Source organism: Arabidopsis lyrata (genome assembly GCF_000004255.2).
Source record: "Arabidopsis lyrata subsp. lyrata unplaced genomic scaffold ARALYscaffold_6, whole genome shotgun sequence".
Lineage (NCBI taxonomy): Eukaryota > Viridiplantae > Streptophyta > Magnoliopsida > Brassicales > Brassicaceae > Arabidopsis > Arabidopsis lyrata.
Window position 1 is genome coordinate 22,928,216 of NW_003302550.1, and position 21,102 is coordinate 22,949,317.

At 37.2% G+C, this 21,102-nt stretch overlaps 7 protein-coding genes across 11 annotated transcripts; 4 read left to right on the plus strand and 3 right to left on the minus strand.

The window, feature by feature from the left end:
• Positions 1–236: 236 nt before the first annotated feature.
• Positions 237–7,032, plus strand: LOC9310909 (DNA damage-binding protein 1a). Its single transcript, XM_002872709.2, has 19 exons — positions 237–499; positions 978–1,026; positions 1,162–1,221; positions 1,307–1,398; positions 1,833–1,884; positions 2,019–2,081; positions 2,206–2,255; positions 2,455–2,530; positions 2,839–3,048; positions 3,175–3,281; positions 3,391–3,499; positions 3,770–3,970; positions 4,057–4,272; positions 4,399–4,509; positions 4,663–4,938; positions 5,023–5,297; positions 5,401–5,749; positions 5,824–6,108; positions 6,201–7,032. Exons 1-19 carry the CDS (start codon positions 396–398, stop codon positions 6,780–6,782), a joined length of 3,267 nt encoding a protein of 1,088 aa, XP_002872755.1. The 5' UTR covers positions 237–395; the 3' UTR covers positions 6,783–7,032.
• A 601-nt stretch (positions 7,033–7,633) lies between these two features.
• LOC9308825 (major pollen allergen Ole e 10) lies at positions 7,634–9,316 on the plus strand. The gene is made up of 4 exons (XM_002872710.2): positions 7,634–8,035; positions 8,350–8,664; positions 8,862–8,892; positions 8,995–9,316. The coding sequence occupies exons 1-4, from the start codon at positions 7,975–7,977 to the stop codon at positions 9,092–9,094; spliced, it is 507 nt and encodes a 168-aa protein (XP_002872756.2). The 5' UTR covers positions 7,634–7,974; the 3' UTR covers positions 9,095–9,316.
• A 703-nt stretch (positions 9,317–10,019) lies between these two features.
• On the plus strand, positions 10,020–11,436 carry LOC9308826 (cell division cycle protein 123 homolog). Of its 2 annotated transcripts, XM_021020771.1 has the most exons (2): positions 10,020–10,733; positions 10,836–11,436. In XM_021020771.1, the coding sequence occupies exons 1-2, from the start codon at positions 10,116–10,118 to the stop codon at positions 11,136–11,138; spliced, it is 921 nt and encodes a 306-aa protein (XP_020876430.1). In that variant the 5' UTR covers positions 10,020–10,115; the 3' UTR covers positions 11,139–11,436. The 2 variants fall into 2 exon arrangements, with proteins under 2 accessions (XP_020876430.1, XP_002872757.2); XM_002872711.2 differs by having other exon boundaries at positions 10,022–11,436.
• A 141-nt stretch (positions 11,437–11,577) lies between these two features.
• LOC9308827 (adrenodoxin-like protein 1, mitochondrial) lies at positions 11,578–13,930 on the plus strand. 4 transcript variants are annotated; one of them, XM_021020818.1, is made up of 8 exons: positions 11,578–11,832; positions 11,933–12,026; positions 12,251–12,318; positions 12,783–12,895; positions 13,017–13,123; positions 13,252–13,301; positions 13,371–13,453; positions 13,529–13,930. In XM_021020818.1, the coding sequence occupies exons 2-8, from the start codon at positions 11,969–11,971 to the stop codon at positions 13,641–13,643; spliced, it is 594 nt and encodes a 197-aa protein (XP_020876477.1). In that variant the 5' UTR covers positions 11,578–11,832; positions 11,933–11,968; the 3' UTR covers positions 13,644–13,930. The 4 variants fall into 4 exon arrangements, with proteins under 4 accessions (XP_020876477.1, XP_020876476.1, XP_020876478.1 ...); XM_021020817.1 differs by having other exon boundaries at positions 11,578–11,698; positions 11,888–12,026; XM_021020819.1 differs by having other exon boundaries at positions 11,578–11,698.
• Positions 13,931–13,932: 2 nt separating this feature from the next.
• On the minus strand, positions 13,933–15,464 carry LOC9308828 (F-box protein SKIP19). The gene is made up of 2 exons (XM_002874796.2): positions 15,105–15,464; positions 13,933–14,749 (listed from the first exon to the last, which is right to left on the minus strand). Exons 1-2 carry the CDS (start codon positions 15,437–15,439, stop codon positions 14,158–14,160), a joined length of 927 nt encoding a protein of 308 aa, XP_002874842.1. The 5' UTR covers positions 15,440–15,464; the 3' UTR covers positions 13,933–14,157.
• Positions 15,465–15,637: 173 nt separating this feature from the next.
• On the minus strand, positions 15,638–18,903 carry LOC9310910 (putative F-box/LRR-repeat protein 23). The gene is made up of 4 exons (XM_021020726.1): positions 18,528–18,903; positions 17,346–17,977; positions 16,784–17,141; positions 15,638–16,287 (listed from the first exon to the last, which is right to left on the minus strand). The coding sequence occupies exons 1-4, from the start codon at positions 18,833–18,835 to the stop codon at positions 15,777–15,779; spliced, it is 1,809 nt and encodes a 602-aa protein (XP_020876385.1). The 5' UTR covers positions 18,836–18,903; the 3' UTR covers positions 15,638–15,776.
• Positions 18,904–19,104: 201 nt separating this feature from the next.
• Positions 19,105–21,057, minus strand: LOC9310911 (putative F-box/LRR-repeat protein 21). The gene is made up of 2 exons (XM_002874798.2): positions 20,506–21,057; positions 19,105–19,734 (listed from the first exon to the last, which is right to left on the minus strand). Exons 1-2 carry the CDS (start codon positions 20,865–20,867, stop codon positions 19,281–19,283), a joined length of 816 nt encoding a protein of 271 aa, XP_002874844.1. The 5' UTR covers positions 20,868–21,057; the 3' UTR covers positions 19,105–19,280.
• Between the last annotated feature and the right edge of the window lie 45 nt (positions 21,058–21,102).

Below are 21,102 nucleotides of genomic sequence, written 5' to 3' on the forward strand. Positions count from 1 at the left end.
GAAGAGTAGTGCACAGAAAACCGAATTGGGATTATCAGTTTAATTCATTTTTGGTTAAGTTCGTATTTTCAATTAAATTCTAAGCAAAGTTTGTTTTGATTTAACTAGAATCCAATGAGTTCGGTTTATCTGAATTTTAGAACTATATTTAATCTCATAGTATACCGAACCGGACCATACATCTGATTTCAATTGTATACCAAACCGACCGACCAGTCTTTGTCGAAGGTTGTCTTTCTTCTTCCTTGTTCGATTTTCGCCTCCTTTGGCTTTTCATTGTTTCTCTCTCTCTCTCTTTCTTCTTCGTTGAAATTCAAAAGCTCGTTTAGAGATTTCCATCTTGAGGCGTGCGTAGAGAGTGAAACTCAAATTCCTCAGGGACAAAGAAGAGGAAGATGAGCTCATGGAACTACGTTGTTACGGCGCACAAACCGACCAGTGTCACTCACTCGTGCGTTGGCAACTTCACAAGTCCTCAAGAGCTCAATCTCATTGTTGCGTATGGAACTCTCCCTACCTCTATGTCTTATCAATTTTTGTTTATCAAATTAGTTTCCTTTTGAATTACAGCTGTTGATTTGGGTTTAGGGTTTTCAGTGAATTTCTCACCACGAGTCAATTTTCATAAATTTGCTCACTTTGCAAACAAAATCGTAGTTCAATTGCAGTTTTGGTCAGATAGCGGTTTGAGTATTGAGAACTTCTCACACTTGGGAGATGAGTATAAGGATTTTAGTGTGTCTGGGTTCTTTGATTTGGTGGATACTACTCTGAACTAAAATTACATGTTGAAGAGGGTTCACTAATAAATTTGAAGATCGTGCCTTTTTCGATGTGGAAGATTTTCAAGTATCGTTAGCTATCAGTTCCTTAAATTTGTTTGAATTCGATTTAGCATTGTCCCGTTAAAGTTATAACATCAACTATATCAGATCCATTACAATGTTAGTTTGACAGCAGTGTTGATCTGTTCACAGGAAATGTACTCGAATTGAAATCCATTTGCTTACCCCACAGGGACTTCAGGTACATTACATCTCTATTCTATCAAGCTTATATGGATTGAGTTCCATGTACTTTATAGTATAAAGTTCAAAACTTTGTTGCCATGCTTTGTTTTGTTAGTAATGTAAGAATCTACTGGATGTTCCTATATTGCAGCCTATGCTGGATGTTCCTATATATGGAAGAATCGCTACTCTGGAGTTGTTCCGGCCCCATGTTAGTATATATTCTTATCGTGTTTTCTATCATGGTCTTATTAGTAAGTTACAATGTTGATAGTATTGCCTACCGTCTTTTGTAGGGCGAAGCGCAAGACTTTTTGTTCATTGCAACTGAGAGATACAAATTCTGTGTTCTTCAATGGGATGCTGAGTCCTCTGAGCTTATTACAAGGTAGAATTTCCAAAATATAACTTTTCTCCATTCATTCAATTGATGTTAACCAACAAGTTGTGCTATTTTTCTTTTGATTTATGATCATTCTTGCCGTAATCTTGTCATTTTTTTTGTTAGAAATAAATGCATTACACTCGCCACCTGTGTACAGATTAGAGCATGGTACCAACTTGCCTATTTTAGATAGCATTTTACAGCATTTTACCTTGGGATCTGTTTGAGCATTTATTATGAGAGTTCGATAATAAGTTCTCACTTTTCACAAAATTGATACATATACTTGTACGTTGCTGTATATCCAAAGCATGGAAAAAATCATGTATGGTGCTGGCGTAATTGTTGAATCTTACTGGTTATTAGTGGAAGCAATATATCAGATGACCATTCTCTACTTTACAGCTGATTCTATATGATGTTTTGATATTTTCCAGAGCAATGGGGGATGTTTCTGATCGTATAGGCCGACCAACAGACAATGGTCAGGTATTGAATATCGTCTTCTTGACTATGCATTTCAGAGTGCTTAAATTTTTACTTTCCTTCATCAAAAAATATATGTTGTCATTAAGGGTTTGGTGGGCATGTAGCTTACCTCTGATTTGACACTGGCTTTGTAGATTGGCATAATTGATCCAGATTGTAGATTAATTGGACTCCATCTGTATGACGGCTTGTTCAAGGTATAATGTTATCTCCGATAAGAAATTTGACAGATGTGCTCGTTTGCTTAATATCATGTTATGGAACTTCCAGTGTTTATACAATGTGTGATGATGCGTTCTATTTCCTTGGTTCTTCTTTTAGGTTATTCCATTTGATAATAAGGGACAGCTCAAGGAAGCTTTTAATATCAGGTACTGTTTTATTCAGTAAGCACATTGCAGTTTTTTGGATCGTCCACCAATGTGTGTATTCTAGTGCGCACTTGTTTCCAAGCATCAGATTCTTTCGCAAATCTTCTATATACTCATTCTTCTAGAATCATTACGATATGATTTTTTCTGGAGATATTTAAAACTGAATTATGTACTGAGTGTGGTGTCTGAATTTCAGGCTTGAGGAATTGCAGGTTCTGGATATCAAGTTTCTGTTTGGATGTGCAAAGCCCACTATCGCAGTACTATATCAGGTATTGTGAATATCTTAACGTGGCTGTGCTACGAAGAATTTTTGTACTTGCATATAACTTTGTTATCTGGGCTGGGCATGCGTAAGTCTTTCCAGAGTTCACATTAAAGAACTCTTTTGGAGTTGGTTAATATCTGTACTGTTGGTAGTTGATGGTGTTTAAGCAAAGTAACTTTACTCTATTTATTTGAGTGTTAGTTATTTAAACATATTTTTTTACTTTATAATCTATATTGATGATGTAATCTGTTGTACGATATGCAATCTAGAGGTTTCTCCGGTGGGACTAACTAATCCTTGGTTTTGTAGGACAACAAAGATGCTCGTCATGTCAAAACATATGAAGTCTCTCTAAAAGATAAGGATTTTGTCGAGGGTCCATGGTCACAGAACAATCTCGACAATGGTGCTGACTTGCTGATTCCTGTACCACCACCGCTCTGTGGTGTCCTTATTATTGGTGAAGAAACAATTGTCTATTGCAGTGCTAATGCATTCAAAGCAATACCAATAAGACCTGTAAGTTCTTTCAACGTAATCTCACCTGCTTTTGTAAACAAGTTACTTAAGACGTAATCTCACCTACGGGTACTCCTTTTTTTTCTTTTCTTAGTTTGATATGTGACTTTCATTTTTCGTGTCCAGTCCATCACTAAAGCATATGGAAGAGTTGATGTTGATGGCTCTAGGTATCTTCTTGGTGACCATGCTGGACTGATTCATCTTCTTGTTATAACGCACGAGAAAGAAAAGTGAGTGTACATGTGTGCTTACTCTTACATCCATCCATATTCGAAATAATTAAAAGCTCTATTGAACTTATGTACTTTGTGCATATGCTACTTGTATTTGTGTCTGAAGGGTCACTGGCCTAAAAATTGAGCTTTTGGGTGAAACATCTATTGCATCGACTATATCGTACCTTGACAATGCCGTTGTCTTTGTCGGCTCAAGCTATGGCGATTCACAGGTATGCTAGAAAATGATAATTGTCTCACTATACAATTTTTCTCAATTTGGTTTCTGTAGAATGTATATTGATATTGTTCCATGTTTTTCAGTTGTGCCCAGTAGTTGTTAGTAATAATTCTCTGTGGAGTTTGGATAAGACTTTGTTTATTTTTCATCGTTCATAGTAAAGATAGAAATTCAAAAAATAATTGTATTTCCTTGTCTCTGGCTTCTAAGAAAAGTTAATTCAACCATCTAAGTGTTTCCATATTTGATTTTCTAACTGCAGCTAGTAAAGCTGAATCTACACCCTGATGCAAAAGGCTCATATGTAGAAGTCTTGGAAAGGTATATCAACTTGGGGCCTATTGTCGACTTTTGTGTAGTTGACCTCGAGAGACAGGGGCAAGGTCAGGTTGTAACTTGTTCTGGAGCATTTAAGGATGGTTCCCTCCGCGTAGTTCGCAATGGAATAGGAATCAATGAACAGGTTTGATTTATGCACGAAATCTCGTTGTCTTGTATGCACAATTTTCTCATCTGGTTTCTATATATTAATACTCCGCTCTATTACAGGCGTCTGTGGAACTTCAAGGTATCAAAGGAATGTGGTCGTTGAAATCTTCAATTGATGAAGCCTTCGATACATTCCTCGTTGTTAGCTTTATCAGTGAAACTCGTATATTAGCCATGAATCTTGAGGATGAACTGGAAGAAACAGAGATTGAGGGCTTCTTGTCTCAAGTGCAGACGTTATTTTGCCATGATGCTGTGTACAATCAACTTGTACAGGTAAGAATTTCTAATGCTTTGGGGTCTTCAAAAGACAATCAAATTTGATAATTGTTATAGCTTAGTTGTCTGGTCTCTCCTCTCTATTTGTGAACATGAATTAACTGCTGCCTTTTGCTGGATCAGGTTACCTCAAATTCTGTTAGACTAGTCAGTTCTACAACTAGAGAATTGCGGGACGAGTGGCATGCCCCGGCTGGATTCACTGTTAATGTTGCAACTGCAAATGCCAGCCAGGTTTGTATTTAATTCTCGATTTGCTTTAGTAATTTTGTACATAGCTGCTGTGTTTAATATACTTGTCATGGAAGAGGAATCTAACTTTTGAGTGTACATACAACATGCTTTAGAATAAACATTTGTACAGTGACTCTTTAATTTACTTGTCAGGTTCTTTTGGCGACTGGAGGTGGGCATTTGGTGTATCTAGAAATTGGAGATGGGAAATTGACGGAAGTGCAACATGCCCTTTTGGAGTACGAGGTTTCTTGTCTTGATATAAACCCTATTGGTGACAATCCTAATTACAGTCAGCTAGCTTCGGTTGGGATGTGGACAGATATAAGCGTGAGGATCTTTTCGCTGCCAGAATTGACTCTTATTACAAAAGAGCAACTCGGAGGGGAAATAATTCCCCGATCTGTTCTTCTTTGTGCATTCGAAGGGGTATGATTCCATTGGACCTTACTTCAGAGAAGCCGAGAACCCATTTAAATTTTATGGTTGAATTTAACATATGTTATGTTGCAGATATCTTACTTGCTCTGTGCTCTTGGAGATGGCCATCTTTTGAACTTCCAGTTGGATACAACTACTGGGCAGTTGAAAGACAGGAAAAAAGTATCACTAGGGACTCAGCCTATAACTCTGCGTACTTTTTCATCAAAAAGCGCCACACATGTCTTTGCTGCATCAGATAGACCAACCGTGATCTATAGCAGCAACAAGAAGCTGTTATACAGCAATGTCAATCTTAAAGAAGTTAGTCATATGTGCCCTTTCAACTCTGCTGCTTTTCCCGACAGGTATACTAAACATCCTCTCTCTTTTTCTTTTTGGTGGGTTTCTCATTCCTATACGAAGTTTAGTGGCTGTGAAATCTGATTCTCTGTTCTATCTTATGAGCAGTTTAGCAATTGCCAGGGAAGGTGAACTTACGATTGGTACCATTGATGATATTCAGAAGCTTCACATACGCACTATTCCTCTTGGAGAGCATGCTCGTCGAATTTGCCATCAGGAGCAGACACGTACATTTGGTATCTGCAGTTTGGGAAACCAGTCAAATGCCGAAGAATCTGAAATGCACTTTGTCCGTCTTTTAGACGACCAGACCTTCGAGTTTATGTCAACTTACCCCTTGGATTCCTTTGAATACGGTTGCTCCATTCTAAGCTGCTCATTCACCGACGATAAAAATGTCTATTACTGCGTTGGAACAGCATATGTTTTACCGGAGGAAAATGAACCAACTAAGGTATTTTCTCTGAGAACATATCAACACCTCAAATCAAATATTCTTTTCTAATTTGTCATTTTTTTGTGATTTAGGGAAGGATATTAGTATTTATAGTTGAAGATGGGAGGTTGCAGTTAATCGCGGAGAAAGAAACCAAAGGAGCTGTTTATTCTCTCAATGCCTTTAATGGAAAACTTCTTGCTGCTATTAATCAGAAGATTCAGTTGTACAAGTGGATGCTGCGGGATGATGGCACTCGTGAACTGCAGTCTGAATGCGGACATCACGGACACATTCTAGCTCTCTATGTACAGACCCGTGGAGACTTTATCGTTGTTGGTGATCTCATGAAATCAATCTCCTTATTGTTATACAAGGTATTACTTCTAAATGAAATTTGTGTGGTTAAAAACTGATCTTCTTTGTTCATTTGATACTGTTCTGATGGTTGATTCTTGAATGTTTAAAGCACGAGGAAGGTGCGATAGAGGAGAGGGCTCGGGATTACAATGCAAATTGGATGTCAGCGGTTGAGATACTCGATGATGATATTTACCTTGGTGCTGAGAACAATTTCAATCTGGTAACAGTGAAAAAGAACAGTGAAGGTGCTACTGATGAAGAACGAGGACGGTTGGAGGTAGTTGGAGAGTATCACCTTGGGGAATTTGTGAACAGATTCCGCCATGGATCTCTAGTAATGAGGCTACCTGATTCAGAGATTGGTCAGATCCCAACAGTCATCTTTGGTACAGTCAATGGAGTGATTGGAGTGATAGCTTCACTTCCTCAAGAACAATATACTTTCTTGGAGAAGCTGCAGTCCAGTCTGAGGAAAGTGATTAAAGGAGTTGGCGGATTAAGCCACGAGCAATGGAGGTCGTTTAATAACGAGAAAAGAACCGCAGAAGCGAGGAATTTCTTGGATGGTGACTTAATCGAATCGTTTCTGGATCTGAGTAGAAACAAGATGGAGGATATATCGAAATCCATGAATGTTCAAGTGGAGGAGTTGTGTAAGAGAGTTGAAGAACTCACTAGGCTTCACTGAACCAAATCAATCGATGCCAATAGGCTTTGTTTTATTTATTTATTTTATGCTTTTCTTGAGTTAAAAGTCTTTATTTGGGTTTTGTTATCATCAGCTTTTGAAGTTTGATTGAGTTGTTGTTTCTGTAATAACTTGTGTTGGTTAAAGTATTGTCTTCTAAATCGAACCGGGAAGCAAACCGGACTGGACTGTCTTTTGGGTCGGATAATGAATCACTTGATCGATATATATATAAAAATATATTTTAGTATTTCTCGATATTTATTTTAATTTTTATGAAAATATTAATGTTTTTAATGTTGTACAAGGGGGTGTTATTGGTTTGTGATTTAAATAGAGTTTTTAAATGTTATGTAGAATCTGTTGTTATTCAATCAAGATTTTTTAAATGTTTGTTAAAGTTTGGTGTTATTTGTTTAAGATTTGTAAAAAGTAATCTAAAATTTTCATAAATCTTGAGTTATTGGATTCATAATTTTATAAAGTCATTAAAAGTTTTGTGTTATTCAATTACAACAAAAGAATCTATGATTGTTAATAAATTAAATTATTATGTTATCGGTTTATGACTTTCTACACTTTTCTTCACAAAACAAAGTCATAAAAAGTATCATCAAAATAGAGAAATTGTTTTGGAAACTTTACAAGATTATGACATATTAATCAAAAAGATTGTAGAAAACTCTCAAATACACTCTAACAATAGTTTAGAATCTTTCATTTGTTACTTTTTATGATTTTATTAAAATCATCAAAATTCTATGTAAATTAGGAACCAATAACACCCCCTAATAGTTTGCTGCTATAATTCTTTGCTTCTCTTTCTCAACTTTTTCCGTTTGTGTTATACAAAAAACAAATCGGTTAATAGATTGGAAAGTAATATTCCTACATTAAATTTTCTAAAAACAGATCTCATGCGATTATGTTCTTTTGTTTAAAATAAAAAAGATAAGACTGAACATATTTTACTTCTCTTGAAGGCACCTTTGATTCCTTAAGAAATCTAGATTCTTCTTTTCTCATTTAATTAGGTTCTCTTGCAATTAAGTAAACACAATACCTCTCGATTAATTGGTCGAAATATTTAGAGACTTATATGTACCAAGAAAAGGTTTCTTCTTATGGTGGTGTGATGATCTAGATTCTTTCTTCCCTTCATATATGTATTTGCTATTTCAAACATCTAAACATGAGAATTCAATTTTGGATCTTTCTACTCCTTTTGCTTCTACTAAACTTCTTCTGTCAAGGTAAATCATCTTATTTGTCTTCTCTATTTATTGAAGAACATAAATAATGATTCTCTCAGTTTCTTTAAATTTTAGATTATACATTTTTTTTTATAATGGTATACTGTATGTTTTTCAGTTTTCTTTACAAAATTATTGTTTGTTTTCCTAATGATTTAATGTCAATTGTTAGGAGATCGAGATCTCCTAACATCAATCAAATATATACTTTTAGAAAAGTGAATATTTGGTATTGCAACTTATTTAACATGAAGAACAAATTAAAGGAGTATTTTGTTCATTTGTCTCATCGATAACGTATGTACAATGTGTAGCTGCAAGGCCAGTGATGACGATCAGACCAGAGTCACTGGTGGGGCCACAAGGGAACACGACGTTCTTGGAGGGAACAACATGGTGCGTGGCTCGACCAGGTGCGACTCAAGCTGAGCTACAGAGAGCCCTTGATTGGGCATGTGGGATTGGGAGAGTGGATTGCTCGGTCATTGAGAGACATGGTGATTGCTACGAACCAGACACGATCTTGTCGCACGCATCTTTTGCGTTTAATGCGTATTACCAAACCAATGGGAACAATCGCATTGCTTGTTACTTCGGTGGAACAGCTACACTCACCAAGATTAACCCTAGTAAGTAAAAAGTTAAATTGATCTATGCAAATATTTATATTCGGGTATTATTTCGTAAAAGATAATGGATTTCTTACTCGAACTACTGGATAATATTTTGAAACTTTTTTCCTACTAATATACATAATTAATTTTTGTAAAAAAAAAAAAATCATGGTAATAATATGTGTGAATTTTTGTTATGTTGTTGCTTGCAGGCTACGGAAAATGCTCCTATGATGTATCCAAGTAAGAGCCCTATAATTTTATCCTTTATTTTTTATTATTCCATATAGTAGCCGAAAACATTTTCGTTCAAAAAGTATAATATATAGTGTTTCCTTCATTCAGGTCGGAAGTCTCCGCCGCAAGATCTCTATCGAAATGTAAACCTCGGTGCTTCCTGCTGATGTACATAGGACTTTTGTTTCTTATTAGTCGGCGAGGCTAACACCTTTGCCAGAAAAGTAGATATTTGCATATCGTTGTGCCGGAATCTTTTTTCCTTGAGCAAATTTTTAAAAACCTTTTGGCTATTGTAGCGTTAAGCTTTGTTTTTGTTCTTACCTTTGTTCATAGGTTTAGAATCTTAAAGCCTTAGAGCCTTCCTTACGTCCGACAACAACTATCTCTTTTATTTTCATGTTAAATATATAATAACTTAGTAGTACTATTTAAATTTCGGTAGAGAAATGTAATCAAAATATTCTTATATATTCTTATCATTGACCTACCATATTATAATTTTTATTATAGGATTTTAGAATGATACAAGTGATCATACAATTTGATCTAGACAATATTAATGCTTTAATGACAGTATTGACTTGCATAATTAATGTTCGTTAAAAGAAAATAGTAAATTATTGTCACCAATGCAAAACATTTCCATGTGATGCAATATCATGATATGTAGACGAAATAAAATGGTACAACATTAATCTTGTTTAGATTATCTTGTATCACTTGTAGTCTTGTACTATATCAAATTGTATCACTTGTAACATTTTAAAATTTCATAATCAAATTTTATAATATGGTAGGTTCTAAGGAAAAAATAATTTGTTTTTATGTAATTAGAAATTAAATTTTGAACCTTAACACACTCTTCCTAATCATAGAATTAACCGTTAATAATACTTGTAATTTAACTCATCCTTTCTAATATGACATGATTGTTTATAGAATTTTCACTCTTTTTTTATTTTAAGTTCTAACTACTGTATAGCGAAATTTTATTTTTCCAAAACAAAATTTCAAGTGCTATTCACTCACTTGTAAAAATCTCAAAAACAAAAAGTAAGATGGGCTTTTCAGGCCCAAAACACGCGGGCCTTAAAAAGATTTCTTTAGCAATAAAACCCTAATCACACTCACCTCCAGAGATCATCGTCTCGAAAGTCCAAACAAACGAAAAAAACCCTAAAACCTCCATCGACGCCGGGGGAAGAAATTTGTGTAATCTACAATCAATGTTAATCGCGATGAAGGAAGAAGAAGTTAATCGATGCCAGATTCAGAACTGGTATCCGAAATTCAAATCTTTAACCATCAAAACCAAATTTCACAAACTTCCAGAATCATTCATCAACTATCTCATCGACGATTCTGGTCCGTTTCTTCTTCCCGATTCCGTAACAAACGAAGACGCAATGCCTAACAGAGTCCACAATTTCGAAGAAGAAGATGATTTCCAAGTCCCCGAAGAAAGTTCAGATAACGAAACAGAGCCACCATTGAATCGCCCTTCTTTTCCAGAACTCGAAATCGAGGTCAGAGAATCAATCGAAACCCTAGGCGGCATAATTATACCGAAGCTGAATTGGAGTGCACCTAAAGATGCAGCTTGGATTAGTCCATCACAGAATCTAAGCTGCACTTGTTTCAATGAGATTGCTCTCTTGTTTCGTTCTTCAGATTCGTTAATCCATGATCTCTGCAATGCTTATGATTCATGTATTGATAAAGTCTCTTCAAGGCCAGAAAGTTTCTACCTTGCTTTGAGAAAATGGTACCCTTCTTTGAAGCCTGAGATGGAATTTAGATGCTTTGTGAAATCTAACGACCTTGTTGGGATTTGTCAGCGTGAGGTAACAACATTTTACCCTGTTCTTCTCAATGAGAAGGATTTGATCAAAGGGTTGATAGAAGAGTTCTTTGATGATCAGATTAGGTTTGAATTTGAATCACAGAATTACACTTTTGATGTTTATGTGACGAAAGAGAGAAAGGTTAAGCTAATAGATTTCAATACTTGGTGTGGTTCTACTTTGCCATTGATGTATACATGGGAAGAACTTGAAAAGATTCATGGAGAATGTGATGAATTGGAATTGAGGATTGTTGAGAGTCGTCTCAGTGTGCTTCCTGGTTTGAAAACAGCTGTTCCTTATGATTATCTTGACGTGAGTCCTGGTAGTGGTTGGGATCAGGTTCTTAAGATAGCGGAAGAGGAGTTTCAGAAAGAGAATCAGAGTTCGGATGAATTTGCTTGAGCTTTTGGTCGAAGCAGAAGTACTTGAGAGTTCTCAATGAAGCAAGAAGACTTAGATTCTTGGTTATTCGAGGACTTGACAATAATTCTTTGAGTTGTCGTAGGTGTGCCTACATCAATAAGTGTTGTGTTCCATTGTTGTTCTGAAACGGTTTAGATAACGATGTTGGAACTTTGATAGTGTCTTTTTCTTATAAGATTTTCTCGTTTAGACTGTTTCTATATTTGTATTTGTCTTTGTCTTTTCTTCTGCAAAGAATTGTGTTGAAAGGCAAATTGTTCTGATTGGTTTCTCATTATCAAATTTGTGGCGATCGTACGCTCCATGGATGTTGCATTAGTTGTTTGGGTCCGGTTCGGTTTAAGACAATGTCGAAATTCGAAATAGAACAAACCAAAAATTTTATTAGAAAACAGGGAAGATAAAAAAAAAAGGTTTAAGATCTTCAAAACATGAAGAACATCTGAGATTCTGGGCTTAAGACAAAGCCGTCTCTTTTAACCTTATTCTTCATCTTCGAGCATACGATTGCTTTCGTCTTCGTTTGGGATCTTCGAAAAGTGAATAACTTTTTTTTCCCTCGAGTATTCTCTACGATAAATTGCGTTTGATTCTTTCAATTTTTTTTTCATTTGCGGCCCAAGTTTGGATCTTTTTTACATCGTTAATCTCAATTCTTAAGATAGTTAGATTGGTGAGTTAGGTACTCTTTTTAGCTTGGTTAAATTCTGGGTTTGCCTTGTTTTCAGGCCACACTCAAATTAGGTTAAATTTCAATTCTTGCGAGGTTTCAGCTTTTCTCAAAGTTGGAGCTTTGGCGGCAGTGAACGATGCTCGGTCATAGGATCTCAAGATTGGGGTCTACCATTGTTAAACAGCTCGCAAGAGGTAATTATCTGCTTTAAATCGATGCTCTTTGATGCGTTTGCTATATTGGTTTTGATGAAGTTTCTAATCTCACTTCGATTTCAAACTGCGTATGCGTATTAGAGTCCTTCACGGGTTTTAATAAAACATTGCAGAAAAGCTCACACATTGTCTGCTTGATATAAAAACAGTCTAAAATAGTGCCTTAAGATTTTTGCTGCTCTTTATATTTCTTGTTTTGGCAGAGGGATATATATCAACATATAGGACAAGGAATCTACAGCGGTCGTATGGCCACTACTTGCCGTCTTTGGTTAGTTCTGAGCTTGTTCTCGAGTTTTATACTCTGTTACCGTCGATGATTGTGTTATTTCTTGATGTATAGTCACTGATTAAAACTTAGAATAGGGTTCTTGGCTAGGTAGATGCTCGTTAGTAATGAGTCTTCAAGTGTCATAAAATGATCGCAGAAGAACGAAATGCAGCTTTTCTGCACTTGTTTGGTGTTAGATGGATCTGTTAGTAACGATTCTAATGTGTCCAGTTGTATACTTGTATTGATTCAATGCTGAATAAGAGTTGATTCAGGAATCAATGGAAAGAGTCCTACGTTTGGTTTTGGCTCAAAGGCCTAAGAAAAGGCTTAAGATTTCATAGCTGAGAAATTGAGTGGTTTATAGTTAATTGATAAATGAACAGAAAAACGTGGTTTTGTCACTCATAGGTTCTGTTTTGTTTCCTCATTTTTGAATCTTTCTCGTTTCATCTTTTCGATAGCCAGTGGTACCAAGGCAAGCTAGGATCTCTCAGGAAGCCTGGTTTTTGAAGAGCCATAAGTTTTGTACTTCTTCAACAACTTCCTCTGAGAATGGTGATGAAGAAACTGAGAAGTAAGTTACTATGTCAGCAAATTCTCAATTCTTGCAAATGAAGAATGTGCACACACAGAAATATTCATCCAGCATTGAAGCAATATTTCCTGATAGTTTATCATAATTTTGTTGTTTTCAGGATAACCATTATCTTTGTTGATAAGGACGGAGAGGAAATTCCTGTTAAAGTACCAATTGGAATGTCTGTGCTCGAAGCTGCTCATGAAAATGATATAGACCTCGAAGGTGCAGACTTCTCTTCCATTTTCTTCTCGTTTTCCAATGCTTCTTCTCATAGCTTAGATGGGATCTAACGTTTAGATTGATCCTTTGTCGAATTGAGAACTCATGGATTGCTTTTACTTGATCTCCAGGGGCATGTGAGGCTTCTCTAGCGTGTTCAACGTGTCATGTGATTGTGATGGTAAACATATCCTTCCATTATTAATAGATCCTCTGCTTTTCCTGAAACTAACTAAAATTGTATTTACAGGATACGGAATACTATAACAAACTTGAAGAACCAACTGATGAAGAGAATGATATGCTTGATCTTGCTTTTGGGCTCACAGAAACGTAAAGTTCTCTCTTACTCTTAAACCAACACAAAACAAGAAGAAAGTATCATATGTTCCCGGACAAATGTTTCAGGTCACGACTCGGATGCCAAGTCATTGCAAGACCAGAGCTAGATGGTGTGCGCTTGGCTATTCCTTCAGCCACGAGGAATTTCGCGGTTGACGGATTTGTTCCAAAACCTCATTAGTTTTCGCAGAGATTCTTCGACCTGAGGCATTAAGGATCAAAGAGCTGATTCATGTTTCTATTGGAGTTTTGATGATTGCTTACCGAGAGGAAACAGTTCTTGGACCTGAGGCATTAAAGGATCAAATAGATGATTTATGTTTCTATTGGAGGATTTGATGAGAGGAAACAGTTTTATTACATATTAGTTTTGATCTTGGCATTTCTCGTTGTTGTCTGAGTTTCTAACAGAACAAGCTTTAAGCAATTATTTGGAATAAGTAGTACCAAGGCTTTGCTTTTCTTTAACATTGCAGAATAAACTCAATTATTTTAGTCAAAGGAAGATGAAACAATCACCATCTTTGAAGCTTTTCTGAGTTTAGAAATTGTAGAGAGGAAACAGCTAACTAAAGACATCATTACAAACGGGTTACATACCACAAGGACACATTAAAGTCCATTGAAACTATGAGCTTACTTAAAAGAAGTCATGAACAAGTTCGAAAAATTTCACCTGCACAAAACCGATGCCTCTAGATAAGCATGTCATCATAGTAATCAAACTGGTCATAGTCAGAATAGTCACTAGCACCTGTGAGGTCATAGTAATCATCAAACTCAGTATCATCTGACATGAGATCGATATCAGAGAAGCCATAAGGGTATTCGTCTTCTGATGAACCAATGTCGATATCATGAGTCGAGTCATTAGGGTGTCTCACAACTTTGACCCTCTCAGAACACCGCTTCTGCAGATCCCCAATAAGATTAACATTGAAACACCGGCGTAAATCAAGATGTTCCAGGTTTAGACAACTGTCAAGAATGGCGTTTAAGCCGGTGTCTGATAATCCGTTCCCAAAAAGCTGGAGATGGCGAAGTTTAGGCATTGTTTCAGCAATCGCTAGAGCATCATCGTCATTCTCTTTTTGAGGATAGCTCTTTAACTTCAATATCTTCATATTTGGACAAGACTGGCCTAGAACTTTCAGAGACACTCCTGACAATGAGCAGTATGACAACTCGAGGTCTTCAAGCAGTGGAAGTTTCAAAACTGCTTCGACAAGTCCATCGTCCGTAATTTGAGAGCACCTTGTCAGTCTAAGGCTTCTCAGATTACTCGACCTGCAAATAATTATGCGTAAAACAAATTAAAAACAACATCTAAGATAGAGAAGACGAATGATAATCTTTTTTTTCTATCATCCCAAAAAACCTGAACCTAACCATTTAGACCTCAGAAGCATAACAATCTTATGACTATTTACTAGTCCAAGAGAGAATTTTGAGACAGTGTAACACAACACAATCATAAGCCCCAAATTCTCACAAGAGATAGTAACTTGACAACCAAAATATGTTCTAACCCTAGAACTAACATAACCCCATACAACTATTGAAATCAAATCAATCCCAGTTCTCTAAACAAGGAATCAAAAATCCATTTGAGATTTTAAGTCACAGGGAGAGAGAAGAGAACCTATCGGCGATGTAATTGAGGAGACCATCAGTACCGAAATACCATATATCGATCTCAACCAGGCCTCCCTGGCTACGATCAACAGCGTGACGACACATGATATCGAGGTTGAATTCCATGTCTTCCAAATCTCCGAGGTTATGCATGTCGATTTTACGCCACATCGATGGGTCTTTACAAACGCGGCGCCACGATCTGCAAACTTTCTGAGCGTTTTCAAGTATCTCAATCGCGCCAAGACGGTGCAGTATCAATGACGTCAGTTCCGGTGGAAGCTCCGTCCAATTTCTAGATTCTCCGACCTCCATCGCCGGAGGTAAAGACGAAGAAGCCATTTTTAAGTATCGAATTTGTCAGAAACCACTAAATAAAGAGAGTGAAGTCGTTTTCAAGAATTTTCAATTAGGTCCTTATGGTATCACATAATTACGAAATAAATTTGGGCCAAGCTTACTTTAATCTTGGGCCTAGGCCTATAATTAAATTATACCCACAGCAAAAAAAGCCCCATCGCATTGTTCTTGGAGTAGCAATCACGCACTCAAAGCATTTTTTTGAAGTTCAAAAGGACACTGAGACATAGAGAAAAGAAATGTCATAAACGAGTTCATAAGTTGACAAGACCAAAAAAGCAACATGTTTTCTTCATTGTTCCGAAAGATTCAATATCTACTACCAATAATAGTCGCTGGCATCATAGCGGACATCAACTGTAATTCTACCATATGGGTGACCAGCGGTTGAGTCAGTAGGGCGTTTCAAATCTTTGATCCTCTCAACGCATCGCTTCTCTAGATCCCCAGTAAGATCAACGTTGGAACATTTGCGTAGATCAAGGTGCTCAAGGTGAGGACAACCGTCAAGAATGGCGTTCAATCCCACATTGGTTAGTATGTTCCCAAACAGCTGGAGGTGGCGTAGCTCTGGCATGCTTTCTGCGATTGCTAGAGCTTCTTCATTATTAAACTCATCATCATTAAATTTAGGGTCAGGCTCGGAGTTTAGCTTCAATGTCTTCAGATTTGGACAAGACTGGCCTACAACTTTCAGAGACTCTCCTGACAAGGAGCAGTGTGAAAGCTCGAGGTATTCAATCAATGGAAGCTTCACAACTGCTTCGATAAATCCCTCGTCTGCTATTGGATAGCACATTATAAGTCTAAGGGTTCTCAGATTACTCGACCTGCAAATAATTGTTGGTAAAAGGTTAAAAGCATAATCCAAGATAGAGAAGAAAGACAACAAAGATGCAAAAGATCTTTATTTATAGCACACGGAGTACCTGAAGCCAATCATTTAGACCTCAGAAACATAACAATGTTAGAATCAAGTGGATATTTTCTACTCCAAAATGGAAGAGCAAGGGATTAACAGTCACAAACCTGAATTGAGAACTGATTTAACAAATTGATTTCTAGTTGAAAAGATCGACACAATAATTCTAGAAACACATCATAAAATAACAATAATTTCCCAATTCTCACAAGTAAAAAGAACAGAAGGTATTCCCACTCACTGAAACTACTAAGATCTTTCACATCTAACCTTCAAATTGACATACCCTATTCAACGAGTGAAATCAAATTTCTCTTAAGGAGATCAAAATTTCCCTTAAGAAAACAAACATAGGCGTGGTTTTGAGTCATATGAATAGAGAGAGAGAGAGAGAGAGATAGAACCTGTCGGCAATGTAATTGAGGAGCTCATCAGTACCAAAGTACCAAATGTCAATCTCAACCAAGCCGCCCTGGCTACGATCCACTGCATGACGACACATGATCTCAAGATCGTACCCCATGGCTCCCAAGTCTCCGAGGTTGTCCATGTCAATCTTCCGCCACATCGAGGGGTCTTTACAAACGCGACGCCACGATCTGCACACTTTTTGAGCATTTTCCAGTATATCAATCGTGCCAAGCCGGCCAAGGATCGACGATGTCAGTTCCGGTGGAAGTTCTGCCCAATTTCTCACCTCTTCATCTTTCACCAGCGAAGAAACGGAAGTAGACGTCGACGACCAAGAGGAGGAAGCAGTTTCTGAGGATCAAAAATGTCAAAATAAATAAGATCTTTCGGTTCCGTCTTTAATTTAAAATCGACAAACATAGAGAAAAAGAAGACACGGACGAGTTCATAAGTCACAACCACTTGCCACTGAACTTGACAAGCACAGCAAAGACAACCTGTCTCTGCATTGTTAAGAAAAAATCAATATCTACTCCCAACGATAGTCCCTGATACCTGAGTCATAGCCGCCCATAATGTCATATCCGCCCATCATGTCGTAGCTGCCCATAATGTCATACCCGCCCATCATGTCGTAGCTGCCCATAATGTCATAGCCGCCCATCATGTCATAGCCACCATACATATAGGGAAAGCCATCATCTGAATCGATATCAAGAAAGCTGGTTTCGGTTGAGCAATCAGCGATTGAGTCATTGGGGCATCTCAAATATTTGATCCTTTCAACACATTGCTTCATGAAATCTTCGACAAGGTTAATATTGTAACACTGGCGTAAATCAAGATGGTCCAGGTGAGTACAACTGTCAAGAATGGCGTTCAAGCCAGTGTTAGTTAGTGCGTTCCCTAAAAGCTGAAGGTGGCGTAACTCAGGCATGCTTTCTGCAATTGCTATGGCATTATGATCACGCATATTTATTACAAACTCGACGCGAGGTCGGCGGTTTAGCTTCAATGTCGTCAGATGTGGACAAGACTGGCCTACAACACTCAGACACTCTCCTGAAAATGAGCAGTATGAAACCTCGAGGTCTTCAAGCAATGGAAGTTTCACAACTGCTTCGGCAACTCCCTTATCTGTTATTTGATGGCATCTTACAAGTCTAAGGCTTCTCAGGTTACTAGAACTGCAAATAATTGTGAGTAAAAGTTAGAAAAATAATCTAAGATAGAGAAGAAGAAAGACAAAGATGCAAAAGATCTTTCATTTATAGCACATGAAGAACCAGAAGCCAAAGATTTAGACCTCCAAAGCAGAAAAATATGAGAATCAAGTGGATATTTTCTACTTCAAATCCAAAGAACAAAAGGAATAACATTCACAAACGTGAAAAGGACAATGTCGAAGAAACCAAAACATTTAACCCTATTACGAACACTAAATTAACAAAACAATGATTCAAGATATTACCAAGCAACTCAAATGTCAAAAAGTGCATTCATCAGAGACTCAGTATAAAGAAAGAGTGACACAGAATCCTCCAAACACAATCATAAGTTAACAAAAATTTCCCCAATTCTCAAAATCTGTTCTAAACCCTAGAACTAGCATAACCCCTATACAACGACTGAAATCAAATCAACATCAGTGCTCTAATAAAAATTCGAAAATTCCTCTTGAAGAAAACCATAATTCGAGAGATTTTGAGTTACATGGAGAAGAGAGAGAGAGAGAACCTATCGGCGATGTAATCGAGGAGTTTATCAGTACCAAAGTACTCAATGTCAATCTCAAGCAAACCGCCCTGGCTACGATCAACGGCGTGACGGCACATGGAATCGAGGTCGTACTTGAAGATATCCCTATTTCCACTGTTGTCTATGACAATCTTCCGCCACATCGAAGGATCTTTACAGACGCGACGCCACGATCTGCACACTTTCTGAGCATTTTCGAGTATCTCAACCACGCCAAGTCGGAGAAGGATCGATGACGTCAGTTCTGCTGGAAGCTCAGCCCAGTTTCTATAATCTCCGTCCTCCATCGCCGGAGGTAAAGACAAGAAGACGGTGGCGAAGGAGAAACAAATGAAAACGGCTACAGAGAAGAAGAAGAAAGTAACTGTGGTTTCAAAATTTTTGTTTCCGTTGCTAAATTACAATTAGGTCCTCATAGTGATACATATTTACGATATTAGTTCGGGCCATAAAGTACAATAATAAAAATAATGTTTTGGGCTAGGCCCATAATTAAACCCAATCGATCATCATTATTCATAATAAAACAAATCACACGCTAAAAGCTTAAACGAAATAAAAACTTTGAAACTATAACATAGAGAAAACTAAAGAGTTCATACTTCATAATTTGAAATGACAATCAAAAGCAACCTGTGTTTAGAGAGATTCACTAATTAAGGTCATAGTAAAATCTCAATGTTGTCCAAGTCATTGAAAAAAGTGATAGCAAATGGGTGATCAAAGGTTGACTCATTTATTGGTGTGTCTAAAATATTTGATCCTCTCATAACATCGCTTCTCCAGATCTCCGACAAGTTTAAGCTTGAAACACTTATGTAACTCGAGGTGTTCCAGGTGAGGACAACCGTTAAGAATGGCGTTCAAGCCTATGTCACTTAGTTTGTTCCCATAAAGGTAGAGGTGGCGTAGTTCTGGCATGCTTTCAGCGATTTCTAGGGCATAATAATCATCATTGCGAGAGTTGCGAAAGTTGCGAGAGCTCCAGAAACGCCCTGAGGAGTTTAACTTGAATGTCTTTAGCTGTGGGCAAGCCTGACCTATAGCTTTGAAATCCAGAATTAAACATGAGTGTGAGACCTCGAGGGTTTCAAGCAATGGAAGTTTTGTGATTGTGTCCACAAGTCCTGGGTTCGTCGCCCTTGGAAAGCACATTCCAAGTCCAAGACTTCTCAGATTCCTTGATCTGCAAATAGTAAATAAGAAGAGAAAACCATTTGTTCAATTGGGACCTAAAAGTTCAAACTCTAATGATATGATAAGAGTGGTACAAGCTTATAATCTTCTTATAATGCTAATAAGTAATAACTACCTAACCACTTTTTTTTTTTTTTTTTGGTAAATGGTTAAGTTAGTACCTAATAACTACCTGTTTCATTAACCATGTCAAAGGACAAGTAATTAAGTATGATGACGGTAACGGTGTGAAACAAAAACAAGACTCGATCGAGCAATGTGAGAACTAAAAGGATTATTATAACAGCGTCATATAAAGTCACTTCAAATAAAACTTTTTGACTTGTAAAACATTATAAAGGCATCAACATTGTTATCCTGTGATAGGATTCCCTAAGGTAGAGTATATTAAAAGAAAACTTTAAGTTGCAAGACATAAATTCTCGAGTAAGAGTAATTGAATATCCAAAGTTCATTCATAGCAGATCCAGTATTAAGAAAAAAAAAGAAAAAAAAGACAAGAGTAGAGTTTCAATTAAATCGTGATAAACAAAAAAATATAAATCAACGAACGATATTATTATTGCCCTAATCCTCACGAGAAAAAGGAACAAACAAACTTCAGATATTATTTTCTCACTCAAAATATATACCGACACATATTTTGTGTCTAAAGCCATCAATTTCTCTAAATAAAACAGCATTTGGAGATTCCCATGAAACAACTCAAACGTAGAGTGCGTACGAGTGGTAACTAAGAGATAGAGAGAAGATAGGTAACCTATCTGCGATGTAGTCGAGGAGATCATCACTGGCGAAGCTCCCAACGTGGATTTCGACCAAACCACCCTGGCTGCGATCAACGGCGTGACGGCACATGCTAGCTAAGCGGTCGAGCATTCTCTCGTTTCTGATCCGGCTTCTCATGTCGATTTTCTGCCACATCGAAGGGTCTTTACATACGCATCGCCACTGCCTGCACACCTTCTGAGCGTTGTCCAGTATATCAATTCCGCTAAGACGGATCAGGATCAAATACGTCAACTCCGACGGAAGATCCGCCCAGTTTCTTGCCTCTTCGTCTTTCATCTGCGACGTAGAGGAGGTTCTCCTTTTCTTTTTTGAAACAGCGGAGATCGTCATTTTTGAGGATAAAATTAGGTCAAAAAATCAGTCAATAAGAAGTGAAGTGTAGTTTCGGACCTTACGGCTTCCGTCTTTAAATAAGTCAAAAATTTGGCCGTCGTAGTATACGATACAATTCATGCCACGTATAATTAGGGCAACTACACCCACGCGCTAATGTTTGCTTGATTTTTAGCAAATACACGCGCTCACACCACTGATATTGTCATGACCAAATCTTGAACTCGTTTCT

Bases quoted from the DNA above. Each gene is read 5' to 3' on its own strand.
- LOC9310909 (XM_002872709.2), top strand. From the start codon at position 396: ATGAGCTCATGGAACTACGTTGTTACGGCGCACAAACCGACCAGTGTC. The intron at 2,256-2,454 runs GTACTGTTTTAT...TCTGAATTTCAG, and splicing joins AAGGAAGCTTTTAATATCAG to GCTTGAGGAATTGCAGGTTC. The intron at 2,531-2,838 runs GTATTGTGAATA...TTGGTTTTGTAG, and splicing joins CTATCGCAGTACTATATCAG to GACAACAAAGATGCTCGTCA.
- LOC9308825 (XM_002872710.2), top strand. From the start codon at position 7,975: ATGAGAATTCAATTTTGGATCTTTCTACTCCTTTTGCTTCTACTAAAC. The intron at 8,036-8,349 runs GTAAATCATCTT...TACAATGTGTAG, and splicing joins ACTAAACTTCTTCTGTCAAG to CTGCAAGGCCAGTGATGACG. The intron at 8,893-8,994 runs GTAAGAGCCCTA...TCCTTCATTCAG, and splicing joins TGCTCCTATGATGTATCCAA to GTCGGAAGTCTCCGCCGCAA.
- LOC9308826 (XM_002872711.2), top strand. From the start codon at position 10,116: ATGTTAATCGCGATGAAGGAAGAAGAAGTTAATCGATGCCAGATTCAG.
- LOC9308827 (XM_021020818.1), top strand. From the start codon at position 11,969: ATGCTCGGTCATAGGATCTCAAGATTGGGGTCTACCATTGTTAAACAG. The intron at 12,027-12,250 runs GTAATTATCTGC...TTGTTTTGGCAG, and splicing joins TGTTAAACAGCTCGCAAGAG to AGGGATATATATCAACATAT. The intron at 13,124-13,251 runs GTGCAGACTTCT...CTTGATCTCCAG, and splicing joins AAATGATATAGACCTCGAAG to GGGCATGTGAGGCTTCTCTA.
- LOC9308828 (XM_002874796.2), bottom strand. From the start codon at position 15,439: ATGGCTTCTTCGTCTTTACCTCCGGCGATGGAGGTCGGAGAATCTAGA. The intron at 14,750-15,104 runs GTTCTCTTCTCT...AATTATTTGCAG, and splicing joins CTCAATTACATCGCCGATAG to GTCGAGTAATCTGAGAAGCC.
- LOC9310910 (XM_021020726.1), bottom strand. From the start codon at position 18,835: ATGGAGGACGGAGATTATAGAAACTGGGCTGAGCTTCCAGCAGAACTG. The intron at 17,978-18,527 runs GTTCTCTCTCTC...AATTATTTGCAG, and splicing joins CTCGATTACATCGCCGATAG to TTCTAGTAACCTGAGAAGCC. The intron at 17,142-17,345 runs GTATCAGGGACT...TTTGATCCTCAG, and splicing joins TATGGGCGGCTATGACTCAG to AAACTGCTTCCTCCTCTTGG.
- LOC9310911 (XM_002874798.2), bottom strand. From the start codon at position 20,867: ATGACGATCTCCGCTGTTTCAAAAAAGAAAAGGAGAACCTCCTCTACG. The intron at 19,735-20,505 runs GTTACCTATCTT...TACTATTTGCAG, and splicing joins CTCGACTACATCGCAGATAG to ATCAAGGAATCTGAGAAGTC.